This window comes from Taudactylus pleione, unplaced genomic scaffold (assembly GCF_031769625.1).
Source record: "Taudactylus pleione unplaced genomic scaffold, aTauple2 ptg000762l, whole genome shotgun sequence".
Classification (NCBI taxonomy): domain Eukaryota; kingdom Metazoa; phylum Chordata; class Amphibia; order Anura; family Myobatrachidae; genus Taudactylus; species Taudactylus pleione.
Genome location: NW_028285164.1, coordinates 1,970,923 through 1,984,165, shown reverse-complemented (window position 1 = coordinate 1,984,165; position 13,243 = coordinate 1,970,923). Strand labels below are relative to the sequence as shown.

At 50.9% G+C, this 13,243-nt stretch overlaps 1 protein-coding gene across 3 annotated transcripts in view; it reads left to right on the top strand.

Moving 5' to 3' along the window:
- The window catches only part of TAOK2 (TAO kinase 2), a 72,280-nt gene that overhangs the window by 17,052 nt on the left and 41,985 nt on the right, over positions 1-13,243 (top strand). For all 3 annotated transcript variants that reach the window (XM_088457499.1, XM_088457497.1, XM_088457498.1), the window contains 3 exons: positions 10,807-11,007; positions 11,123-11,194; positions 11,284-11,385. In XM_088457499.1, coding sequence (XP_088313625.1) covers positions 10,876-11,007; positions 11,123-11,194; positions 11,284-11,385 — 306 coding nt within the window. In that variant the 5' untranslated portion in view covers positions 10,807-10,875. The remainder of the gene's footprint in view (positions 1-10,806; positions 11,008-11,122; positions 11,195-11,283; positions 11,386-13,243) is intronic.

Here is a 13,243-nt window from a genome sequence, read left to right as displayed (position 1 = left end):
GGGTTAATGTCTATTTTCCTGGTAATAAAAAAAATGCTGTAAACATTTGTACATATTTTTGCCTTATTGTTGGAACAACAGTATGTAACAGTCACCGGTTCCTCCGTAGTATAAGGGTAACATTGTTTCCCTGAGCAGCTGTATTGCTTTTAGTGGATTCTTGTAGTAGTGATTAGGGTCGGGATGGTTATGTCCAGACTATCTCTAGTAGGTAGGTGTAATATGGATGTTTTATTACTGTTAAATCGCTTTTTTTTACATGTCTGAGCACATATGGTTAAATCCACGCGTTTCACTGACCAGTACCACAATTAGGGAACAAAGCATAAACTTTCAGAAAACCGTAAAGTATTTAATTGCCCACTATTAATTGGCAAATATTAATTTAAACACTGGCATTTCCTGAGCTTTAGTTATTGGATACAGTATTTGTCCGGTTCGGCATTCTATAGTCGGCATTCTATACAAAGCAATATATTCTGGGAGCAATTCAATTGTTTTAGCGCGTCGGTTCTCCCGTCTAAGGTGACGGGAGATCGCATGGTGCTATTCAATTGATGCCGATCTTCGCGTCGATCGCGCCCAAAGTGGTCGGGTTTAGCCACGTAAAACGGCTACACCCGACCAAAGCGCTGGGGCGCGATTGCGAAAAGTGCCGGTTGGGCGCCCCAAACAGGTCTCTCTTCACGCATTTCAGCTTGCCACCCCCGGGGGGTGCAAGCTGGAATGTTGGCACCAGCAGCTGATCGCGTCCGACTGGAGCAACAATTGAATAGCTCCGTCGGGAGCGAAAGGTACTGAAAACAATTGAATTGCGCCGTTTAAATCTTGTCTGGTAAAATTTTTTTATTTTTTTTATCCTTTAAATCCACCTTTTATCATATTTTATATCTTTAAGTTTATGGAATTTAGCAGCAGAGAGATTGGGAGGAGTCTGATGACGGAAGCGTTTTATTCTGTGCGTGCCCGGGCTATGTCTGTAAATATACTGAAACCACACACATACTAAAATAGCTGAATGCTTACATAGCCTGCACTGCAGGTCATTGTCACAGTATGTACATATTCCTATACTATTTCTAGATGCAGTTTTTGTATTGAATGCTATTTTTATATATAAATGACCCGTCATTACCCCAGAACAGCCGGAATGTTCTGATATGGATAAAAGTAGATGCAGGAAATATTCCTTACAGACTCTATGGTGACATGATGGCGTCGCGCAGCTGCTGCAGATTTGGCGGCTGCACATCCATGCTGCGAAACCCCCTCCCCGTTCCCCCCCACATCCTAAAGGTGCCCTATTGTACTGAGACCTGATGGCTGTGGATGCCACTTGGGTATGCTGAGCTCATGTACGTGGAACCGGCGTGAACTGACGTGCGCTGTGTGACATGGCGCCTTATCCTGCTGGGAGTAACCATCAGAGGATGGGGAGACGGTGGCCATAGCGGTGCACTACAATAAGCAGGCAGGCTGTGGCATTTATACCATGCTTTGTTGGTATTTTCGCCCATGATACTGCCACCTTCTGAATGTGTTTTTTTTTTCAAGTTTTGTGCACCTTTCGCTATATACCCTAGGGACTGTTGTACACACAAATCCCAGGAGATCGGCAGTTTCTGAAAGACTCAAACCACCCGGTCTGGCGCCAACACTCACTCCACAGTCCGTTACCTAGATCACATTTGATGCCTATTCAAGTGTTTGGTCTGGACAACAGCTGAACCTCTTGACCATGTCTTCAGGCTTTTATCCATTTAGTTGCTGCCACATGATTGGCTGATTTGATATTTGCATTAGCAAGTAGGACTACAGGTGTTCTTAAGAAAGTAGCCACCCTATGTGTATGTATCAAATATATATGTAGGTAAAACATTTATATTTTACAAATTGAAGGGGATATAGATACTATGATTTTTAAAAAATATATTTTTTTTTTCACTGTGATTTTTGTTAATTCTAAATCACTTTTATGAAACACGTAGTGTAAATTTTTGTACAGACATCTGTATAATTTACCATAATTTCTGATTGGCTACCGATGTCAGAGTAACAATGAGAATAATTTTGGCTATGGTGCCCATGATCGGACTTACTACAGTCCCTATTGGAGACACTGTGGGGTCTATGTACTAAGCCGTGATAAGTGCCAGCCAATCAGCTCCCAACTGCCATCTCACAGGCTGTGTTTGAAAAATGACAGTTGGGAGCTGATTGGCTGGTACCTTATCACAGACGTATCACTTTTCACTCTGTCTCTTATCACTGCTTAGTACATAGACCCCTTACAGAGAGAACCTGCATCCCACCTGTATGGGCACTACCTGCAGCTTCCCTGCCTCATTCCTCCCATCTCCCTGTCACTCTGGCCAGACGATATACTGCTTATACACACTGCACATGTATAATCGCTGTCCTACACAATACAGTCACCACAAAACTGGGGGCACTTTTCTTTTCTCTTGTCTGAAAGAAACCTCTGAAAAAGCAAATTATACCAAAAGTTAACTCGTGCATAATCGTGTAATGGGTAAGACACCTAATAACAGTATATATCAAAGGAAAGGCCCCTTATCTCTATATTAGACATGTTGTTAGAGACAGGTACCAGCTGGAATTATAGTCTATCCCCTTCCAGGCACCGTATACTTGCAGCGATGTTTGCAGTATAACACCATTATTGTGTCTGTTCCTGAGTGTGGAGGGCCCTGCCCTGCTCCCGAGTGTACAGACAGCTGTAACGGGGCCAGGACTGACCAGCTCTGTACGATGGACCTGTGAATCTATGCCTTTATCTGCATAGAAAGTAGATCATTATTACTAAGCTGGATAGAGAACCAGAGACTTCCATAAAAAGATTACTGCCTGATTCTGCTTTTTGTATATGATCACATGCTGTATGATTGCATATGGAGGTTCGGAAGTGTCATTGGCTGGGAGACCCATAGTGCAGTTTAGGAAGTTGTTATATATATTTGGTATAAAGAAGAACGTGCTGGTGGGCGTGACGTGGTATAAGGCAGAACGTGCTGGTGGGCGTGACGTGGTAGAAGGCAGAACGTGCTGGTGGGCGTGACGTGGTAGAAGGCAGAACGTGCTGGTGGGCGTGACGTGGTAGAAGGCAGAACGTGTTGGTGGGCGTGACGTGGTAGAAGGCAGAACGTGCTGGTGGGCGTGACGTGGTAGAAGGCAGAATGTGCTGGTGGGCGTGACGTGGTAGAAGGCAGAACGTGCTGGTGGGCGTGACGTGGTAGAAGGCAGAACGTGCTGGTGGGCGTGACGTGGTAGAAGGCAGAACGTGCTGGTGGGCGTGACGTGGTAGAAGGCAGAACGTGCTGGTGGGCGTGACGTGGTAGAAGGCAGAACGTGCTGGTGGGCGTGACGTGGTAGAAGGCAGAACGTGCTGGTGGGCGTGACGTGGTAGAAGGCAGAACGTGCTGGTGGGCGTGACGTGGTAGAAGGCAGAACGTGCTGGTGGGCGTGACGTGGTAGAAGGCAGAACGTGCTGGTGGGCGTGACGTGGTAGAAGGCAGAACGTGCTGGTGGGCGTGACGTGGTAGAAGGCAGAACGTGCTGGTGGGCGTGACGTGGTAGAAGGCAGAACATGCTATCGTTCATGATATGGTACATAGGGCAGAACGTGCTGGTGGGCATGACGTATATAGGGCAGAACGTGCTGGTGGGCATGATGTGGTATATAGGGCAGAACGTGCTGGTGGGCATGACGTATATAGGGCAGAACGTGCTGGTGGGCATGACGTGGTATAAGGCAGAACATGCTATTGTTCATGACGTGTATATAGGGCAGAACGTGCTGGTGGGCATGACGTGGTATATAAGGTGGAACGTGCTGGTGGGCATGACGTGGTATAAGGCAGAAGATGCTGTTCATGACGTGGTATATAGGGCAGAACGTGCTGATGGGCATGACGTGGTATATAGGGCAGAACGTGCTTGTGGGCATGTGGTATATAAGGTGGAACGTGCTGGTGGACATGACGTATATAAGCGTATAAAGGGCCAAAGCGCTGTATGAGAGCAGCTGGTAAAAGGGGTGTCAGCCCCTAAGAAGCTATAAACAAGAAAGAAGAATGGGATAACAGCGCTAGAACATATCGCTAAGCTAAAATAATAATAGTTAGGGTGGACGGTTTCTTAAAAAATATATGTATTTATTACAGCAAATTAAACAATAATCATCTAAAAAAGGACCTATATCATTATCCGTTGAAATAAACCAATGAGGTATAGAATAGATCTTATAGGACAACCACATAAGAAACTGTCTTAATAATATTCAGTCTTACTCCTTGGTATCAGTAAGACTCATAAGGCCGAACAATGTTACCGGTTCAGGAATGGCAAAGTTCATTCAGTCCTTGGCAGGGTTACCGCAGAGATGTTAGTCCTCCGGATGCTCTTTACTGCTGCCAATAACTGGTATAATTCAGTCCAGAGTCACAAGTGTACATCCAAGTGGAGTTAGGAGTGGTTTGTCCAAGTGGCAATCATAGAAAAGCGCTCAACGCGTTTCGCTGGGTGTGATTGAAGTCCAGCTTCCTTTTTATGTCCTTTTTTAGATGATGATTATTTAATTTGCTGTAATAAATACATATTCTTTTTACGAAACCGTCCACCCTAACTATTATTTTAGCTTAGTGATATGTTCTAGCGCTGGTATCCCATTCTCTTTTTTTTGTTTGACGTATATAAGGCAGAACATGCTGGTGGGCATGACGTATATAAGGCAGAACATGCTGGTGGGCATGACGTATATAAGGCAGAACATGCTGGTGGGCATGACGTGGTATATGGCAGAATGTGCTATAGTTCATGACGTGGTATTATATAGGGCAGAACATGCTATTGGGCGTAACGTGCTATGTAGGGCGGAACGTGCTGGTGGGCATGACGTATATAAGGCAGAACATGCTGGTGGGCATGACATGGTATATAGGGCAGAACGTGCTATTGGGCATGACTTGGTATATAAGGCGGAATGTGCTGGTGGGCAAGACGTGGTATAAGGCAGAATGTGCTATAGTTCATGATGTGGTATATAGGGCAGAACGTGCTATTGGGCATGACGTGGTCTATAAGGTGGAATGTGCTGGTGGGCATGACGTATATAAGGCGGAACGTGCTGGTGGGCAAGACGTGGTATAAGGCAGAATGTGCTATAGTTCATGATGTGGTATATAGGGCAGAACGTGCTATTGGGCATGACGTGGTCTATAAGGTGGAATGTGCTGGTGGGCAAGACGTATATAAGGCGGAACGTGCTGGTGGGCATGATGTGGTATAAGGCAGAATGTGCTATAGTTCATGACGTGCTATTGGGCATGAGGTGGTATATAAGGCAGAATGTTGGTGGGCATGACGTGGTATGTGCTGTAGGTCATCACGTGGTATATAGGGCAGAATGTTGGTGGGCATGAAGTGGTATATAGGGCAGAACATGCTGGTGGGCATGACGTATATAAGGCAGAATGTGCTATAGTTCATGACGTGGTATATAGGGCAGAAAATGCTATTGGCCGTGACGTGGTATATAGGGCAGAATGTGCTGGTGGGCATGTTGTGGTATATAAGGCAGAACGTGCTGGTGGGCATGTTGTGGTATATAAGGCAGAACATGCTGGTGGGCATGACATGGTATATAAGGCAGAACATGCTGGTGGGCATGACGTGGTAGGGCAGAACATGCTGGTGGGCATGACGTGGTAGGGCAGAACATGCTGGTGGGCATGATGTGGTAGGGCAGAACATGCTGGTGGGCATGCCGTGGTAGGGCAGAACATGCTGGTGGGCATGCCGTGGTAGGGCAGAACATGCTGGTGGGCATGACGTGGTAGGGCAGAACATGCTGGTGAGCATGACGTGGTAGGTCAGAATGTGCTATAGTTCATGACGTGGTATATAGGGAAGAACGTGCTATTGGCCGTGACGTGGTATATATGGCAGAGCGCGCTGCTGTGGGCGAGATATAGCAGGAGAGGGCAGCAGAAGTTGGGGGTTAAGCGACAGGACTAGTGGGTCAGCTGCAAGGTGAGATGTTAGAACGACACTGGCATATGTGAGGGAGAGGTTTAAGGGTTAGGGGCAGCTATTGTGTGGGAGAGACAGTGCGGCAGCCGCTGGGAGAGATGTTGCGGTCAGCAGCAGCCATGGTGAGGGCAATATGCAGCTGGTCAGTAGCAGTTGTGGTGAGGGCGAGACGCAGAGACTGGGTAAGTGGTAAGGGCGAGATGCAGTGTGGTTAGTGGCAGTCCTGGCGAGGGCGAGACGCAGGGGGTCTGTGGGCGCCGATGTGATGACGAGATGCAGTTGGTCAGCGGCAGCCATGATAAGGGTGAGAGGCAGTGAGTGAGTCAGCGGCAGCCTTGGTGACGGCTAGATATGGTCGCAGCCAGTGGTTAATGGTGCAATGTGGGGGGTCAGCGACAGGAGGGGATTAATGGTGCGATGTAGGGGGTCAGCGACAGGAGGGGGCTTAATGGTGCGATGTAGGGGGTCAGCGACAGAAGGGGGGTTAATGGTGCGATGTAAGGGGTCAGCGACAGAAGGGGGTTAATGATGCGATGTAGGGGGGTCAGCGACAGAAGGGGGTTAATGGTGCGATGTAGGGGGTCAGCGACAGGCGGGGGTTAATGGTGCGATTTAGGGGGTCAGCGGCAGCGGGGATTAAGGGTGCGATGTAGGGGGTCAGCGACAGGCGGGGCGGTTAATGGTGCGATGTAGGGGGTCAGCGGCAGGCGGGGTAAAGGAAAGTGACTATCTGGTGTCCTGTGTGAAAGGCCTGGTATCGGCTATGTCACGGGATGGTGATGGGGCTGCAGATGGATGTATTGGGTATTATTGCTCTGTCTGACACGTTTCCTGCCCCTCTGTGTGAAAGCCAATAGTAAACCTGTAACTAGGGCTGTCAGCAGAAGAGGAGGGGGCTGCTGTGCCTGCATCTGTTATTTACCCAACTAACACTGGACTCGCCAGCAGGAAATGGGTTAATGCATACAATCTACCTGGCTAGACAAGTTGGCACCCGTTTCCGGAGCTGATGTGCATGGCAGGGAAGGGTTAATTGTGGCTCTTGGTTCATTAGGACATAACTGGGTAATGTGTTCATATAGTAACACTCATAGGTCATAAATGTGCTTTAAAAACGATAAAATTCTCCTATTTACCATGTCTCCCTCTTCCGGTCCCCCCTGTTATCTAGTTGAATATCAGTCACCCCTCCTGTATCCTCCCGTGTGTTCTCTCGCCCCCCTCACTTCATTTCAGTAGGGGTTTTCACTACCTTTTGAAACAACCCTCATTTTATTTCTGAATTGTGTTTTGCCCTATTTCCTGTCACCCATTCCTGTATTCTTCCAATCAATGGCTGAATTATTCCCTCCACTTCCCATTCATGCTTCTCCCATCTCTATCCCTTTTCCTCCTGTTTCCACCCTCCGCTTCACGTTTCGTCCCACTTCTGTTTCCTACCCCACTTAGCTCTGTATCCCATTTTGCATCCTGTTTCCTTCTCCTCACACCCCCTCTGCATGCAGTTTCCTCCTCCTCCTCCTCCTCCTCCCTCTCTGTATACTGTCTCACCCCTCTGCATCCCGTCTCCTCTTCCTGCCCTTTATCTGCATCCGTGTTTCCTCCTCCTCCCTCTGCATTCTCTCCCCCCCCCCGCATCCCGTTTCATCCTCCTCCATCCTTCCGGTGTCTCCCGTGTGCTCCTCCACCCTTCCGGCGTCTCCCGTTTGCTCTTCCGGCATCTCCCGTTTGCTCCTCCGCCCATTCCGGCATCTCCCGTTTGCTCCTTCGCCCATTCCGGCATCTCCCGTTTGCTCCTCCGCCCATTCCGGCATCTCCCGTTTGCTCCTCCGCCCATTCCGGCATCTCCCGTTTGCTCCTCCGCCCATTCCGGCATCTCCCGTTTGCTCCTCCGCCCATTCCGGCATCTCCCGTTTGCTCCTCCGCCCATTCCGGCATCTCCCGTTTGCTCCTCCGCCCTTTCCGGCATCTCCCGTTTGCTCCTCCGCCCTTTCCGGCATCTCCCGTTTGCTCCTCCGCCCTTTCCGGCATCTCCCGTTTGCTCCTCCGCCCTTTCCGGCATCTCCCGTTTGCTCCTCCGCCCTTTCCGGCATCTCCCGTTTGCTCCTCCGCCCTTTCCGGCATCTCCCGTTTGCTCCTCCGCCCTTTCCGGCATCTCCCGTTTGCTCCTCCGCCCTTTCCGGCATCTCCCGTTTGCTCCTCCGCCCTTTCCGGCATCTCCCGTTTGCTCCTCCGCCCTTTCCGGCATCTCCCGTTTGCTCCTCCGCCCTTTCCGGCATCTCCCGTTTGCTCCTCCGCCCTTTCCGGCATCTCCCGTTTGCTCCTCCGCCCTTTCCGGCATCTCCCGTTTGCTCCTCCGCCCTTTCCGGCATCTCCCGTTTGCTCCTCCGCCCTTTCCGGCATCTCCCGTTTGCTCCTCCGCCCTTTCCGGCATCTCCCGTTTGCTCCTCCGCCCTTTCCGGCATCTCCCGTTTGCTCCTCCGCCCTTTCCGGCATCTCCCGTTTGCTCCTCCGCCCTTTCCGGCATCTCCCGTTTGCTCCTCCGCCCTTTCCGGCATCTCCCGTTTGCTCCTCCGCCCTTTCCGGCATCTCCCGTTTGCTCCTCCGCCCTTTCCGGCATCTCCCGTTTGCTCCTCCGCCCTTTCCGGCATCTCCCGTTTGCTCCTCCGCCCTTTCCGGCATCTCCCGTTTGCTCCTCCGCCCTTTCCGGCATCTCCCGTTTGCTCCTCCGCCCTTTCCGGCATCTCCCGTTTGCTCCTCCGCCCTTTCCGGCATCTCCCGTTTGCTCCTCCGCCCTTTCCGGCATCTCCCGTTTGCTCCTCCGCCCTTTCCGGCATCTCCCGTTTGCTCCTCCGCCCTTTCCGGCATCTCCCGTTTGCTCCTCCGCCCTTTCCGGCATCTCCCGTTTGCTCCTCCGCCCTTTCCGGCATCTCCCGTTTGCTCCTCCGCCCTTTCCGGCATCTCCCGTTTGCTCCTCCGCCCTTTCCGGCATCTCCCGTTTGCTCCTCCGCCGCCCTTTCCGGCATCTCCCGTTTGCTCCTCCGCCGCCCTTTCCGGCATCTCCCGTTTGCTCCTCCGCCGCCCTTTCCGGCATCTCCCGTTTGCTCCTCCTCCGCCCTTTCCGGCATCTCCCGTTTGCTCCTCCTCCGCCCTTTCCGGCATCTCCCGTTTGCTCCTCCTCCGCCCTTTCCGGCATCTCCCGTTTCTTGCTCCTCCTCCGCCCTTTCCGGCATCTCCCGTTTCTTGCTCCTCCTCCGCCCTTTCCGGCATCTCCCGTTTCTTGCTCCTCCTCCGCCCTTTCCGGCATCTCCCGTTTCTTGCTCCTCCTCCGCCCTTTCCGGCATCTCCCGTTTCTTGCTCCTCCTCCTCCTCCGCCCTTTCCGGCATCTCCCGTTTCTTGCTCCTCCTCCTCCTCCGCCCTTTCCGGCATCTCCCGTTTCTTGCTCCTCCTCCTCCTCCGCCCTTTCCGGCATCTCCCGTTTCTTGCTCCTCCTCCTCCTCCGCCCTTTCCGGCATCTCCCGTTTCTTGCTCCTCCTCCTCCTCCGCCCTTTCCGGCATCTCCCGTTTCTTGCTCCTCCTCCTCCTCCGCCCTTTCCGGCATCTCCCGTTTCTTGCTCCTCCTCCTCCTCCGCCCTTTCCGGCATCTCCCGTTTCTTGCTCCTCCTCCTCCTCCGCCCTTTCCGGCATCTCCCGTTTCTTGCTCCTCCTCCTCCTCCGCCCTTTCCGGCATCTCCCGTTTCTTGCTCCTCCTCCTCCTCCGCCCTTTCCGGCATCTCCCGTTTCTTGCTCCTCCTCCTCCTCCGCCCTTTCCGGCATCTCCCGTTTCTTGCTCCTCCTCCTCCTCCGCCCTTTCCGGCATCTCCCGTTTCTTGCTCCTCCTCCTCCTCCGCCCTTTCCGGCATCTCCCGTTTCTTGCTCCTCCTCCTCCTCCGCCCTTTCCGGCATCTCCCGTTTCTTGCTCCTCCTCCTCCTCCGCCCTTTCCGGCATCTCCCGTTTCTTGCTCCTCCTCCTCCTCCGCCCTTTCCGGCATCTCCCGTTTCTTGCTCCTCCTCCTCCTCCGCCCTTTCCGGCATCTCCCGTTTCTTGCTCCTCCTCCTCCTCCGCCCTTTCCGGCATCTCCCGTTTCTTGCTCCTCCTCCTCCTCCGCCCTTTCCGGCATCTCCCGTTTCTTGCTCCTCCTCCTCCTCCGCCCTTTCCGGCATCTCCCGTTTCTTGCTCCTCCTCCTCCTCCGCCCTTTCCGGCATCTAATTTTTTTCCTCCCCCTTCTGCATCCGTTATCCTCAAGCGGACCTATTGATCACTTACATGTGTATTGTTGCTCCTCAGCTGTTTCCTAGTTGGCTTTTAGTATGCATTGCTTAGTGGTTAACATCACTGCCTCACACCACTAAGGTCTTGAGTTCAATTCCCTGATCTGTGTGGAGTTTGTATGTTATCCTTGTGTTTGGGTTTTGTGTTCTCTGGTTGCTCCAGTTTCTTCCCACACTCCATAAACATACTGGTTGGTTATTTGGCCCCTGACAACAATGAACCACAGTGTGTATGAGCATGTGACAGGGAGTATAAGTGTAAGCTCCGCTGGGGCAGGGACTGATGTAAATGACTGAATAGTCTCTGTAAAGCGCTGCTAGATATGTGCGCTGTATAAGTAACTGGTAATAAATAATACATAGGTTTTACTTACTTTACTTTGCTTCATACATTTTGCGGAGCTGACTGTTAACATTTAATAATTCTTATTAATCTCCCCAGCTCTCAGAGGGTCCATCCTCCGTGGGAGTGGTGGCGGTGTCCCGCGGGGGGCTTCCTCTGGCCCTCGTCATGCCGTCCAACGCCCGGGCTGGCAGTCTGAAGGACCCTGAGGTAGCCGAGCTTTTCTTCAAAGATGACCCAGAGAAGCTGTTCGCAGACCTGCGGGAGATTGGGCACGGCAGCTTCGGAGCGGTCTATTTTGTGAGTACCACTAGCAGGAGCTGTTATTTTGGGTCCCCCATTGTCTCTTACCAGTCACTGCTTTGTGCTGTCACACTGACTTCTCTCTCTCTCTCTCTCTCTCTCCTCTTCCCAGGCCCGCGATATTCGTAACAATGAGGTCGTTGCCATTAAGAAGATGTCCTACAGCGGAAAGCAGTCTAATGAGGTGAGCGTCTCTGGGGCAGATCTGGGAGAGGAGGGGTGTTGTGTCCTTGCGGCCTGGGTACTGACGCTCTCCCAATCCCCCCCCTGCAGAAATGGCAGGACATCATAAAAGAAGTGAAGTTTCTCCAGAAGCTGCGACACCCCAACACTATTGAATATAAAGGATGTTACCTGCGGGAGCACACAGCCTGGGTGAGTCTCTAGCCCACCCGGAAGACTCAGCCAATGGGGTCTCTGCTGAGGCTGCGAGATGGTACATCTCCTGCTCTGCTGTTACACTGCTGCTGGGGAACGGCTTCCTCCTTGCATAGTGTGTTGTCGGTGTATCATGCTCATTGTGTATTGTAAGGTTATACTTCGGACAGGTTCTCCTTAGGCCGGATGTGGAGCTTTTTTTTTTTTTTTTTTTTCAGTCTTTCAATCAAATTGATCCAACTTCACGTTACTTGTGGGTCTACCAGGCTTTGGTCATGTATGCAGAATCCCTTAGGATTTGATCGGGCATTGCTGTCGGGGTGGCGGTGTCAGTATGTACGGGCCACAGACTACGAAACGGTTTTATGCTTCGGCTCATTCGTTGGCCAATGAGATGTATACATAGTCCATGGCCATTTCCTGGGCGGTGGTGGTGCCATGTTGACTGTACATGTTTACTCCGTAGGCTCACCCAAGGCCAGGCAACTTGTGCAGTGTAATCGTCGCTCGGCCACGAGTAACCGCGTTATATTACAGGCCGTAGAGTCTTCATTATATGGCAATCAAACGCCTTAATGTGATCTGATGCACTATTATATTAAGAAACTTACTCTCGGGCGGATGGAAAATGAATATGAAGGTTTTTGAAACCTTCCTTTTAGTCGGATACATAAAGCTTAAACAAAATAGATGTTTCCTTTAAAGAGGATCTGTCTGTTTTAAATAATTAACATAAAAAAAAAATGATATTCTAACAGATTTATGTGAGCCAACTGGTTTCTGCTTACCCCCCACTCCTGCCGCTAAACATACGTCTGTATTGTGTCCATATAACCCCTTTTAGTATCTGTATTTCTGCAGGAACTTTTATCTATTAGTGAAAGCAATTGCAGGGTCTCCAAAAAGCAGCAGATATAATGCTGAGATGCAGACTTGCACGGCCTATAAAGGTGTTAGATAAATGCCAGGGTACCGGTCAGACATGCGTTACGTGCTCAGCTCAAGGAGCGTTGTGTTTGCGGTTAAATGTACAGGAAGGCTGGAAGGTATAGGCAATTCTTCTAACACATGCTGTGTTACTGACTGTAATATAGGGATGACATCTACACTTTATAGATATCTGCCTGAGATGTGCTACAACATGGCACCTACCAGTAGCCTGTCTGAAGGTGCCTGGATGATCCAATGGCCACATTTGGGATGTCTAGTATAGGAAGGTGACCCTGAGCCGTTTTACGGGACACGTAATATACAGGGAATGTGTGCTATTGCTGTGTGTAGACAGAGATTGGCCGGAGATGTGTGTACATGCAGATCACAATCTTACTTGCAGAGCCTCCAGTACATGTAAAGCTGAACCATGCAAGTGCTGTGTGTGGGAGGCTGAAGCGGCATAGTGTGTGTACAGAAAAAGCCATCACAATAGCCCCCTGCAGGCTGCCCGCGTCACTGCCAAACGCCCCCTCTTCTCTCTGACACGGCTGTCATCCGCTCACCTCTGCCCTAGTGCAGGCCTGTGTCACCACGTCCCCTAACGGCTATGTAATCTGTGTGCGTCTTCCATCTTCCTGGGTCTCTCTCCCTCTGTTACAGCGTATCTGACCTCTCTCCCCAATACACTGTATCTGCCCTCTCACTTACACTGTACCTGCACCTCTCTCCCCAATACACTGTACCTGCACCTCTCCCCAATACACTGTACCTGCACCTCTCTCCCTTACACTGTATCTGCCCTCTCCCCAATACACTGCACCTGCACCTCTCTCCCCAATACACTGTAGCTGCACCTCTCTCCCCAATACACTGTATCTGTCCTCTCTCCCTTACACTGTACCTGCACCTCTCTCCCCAATAA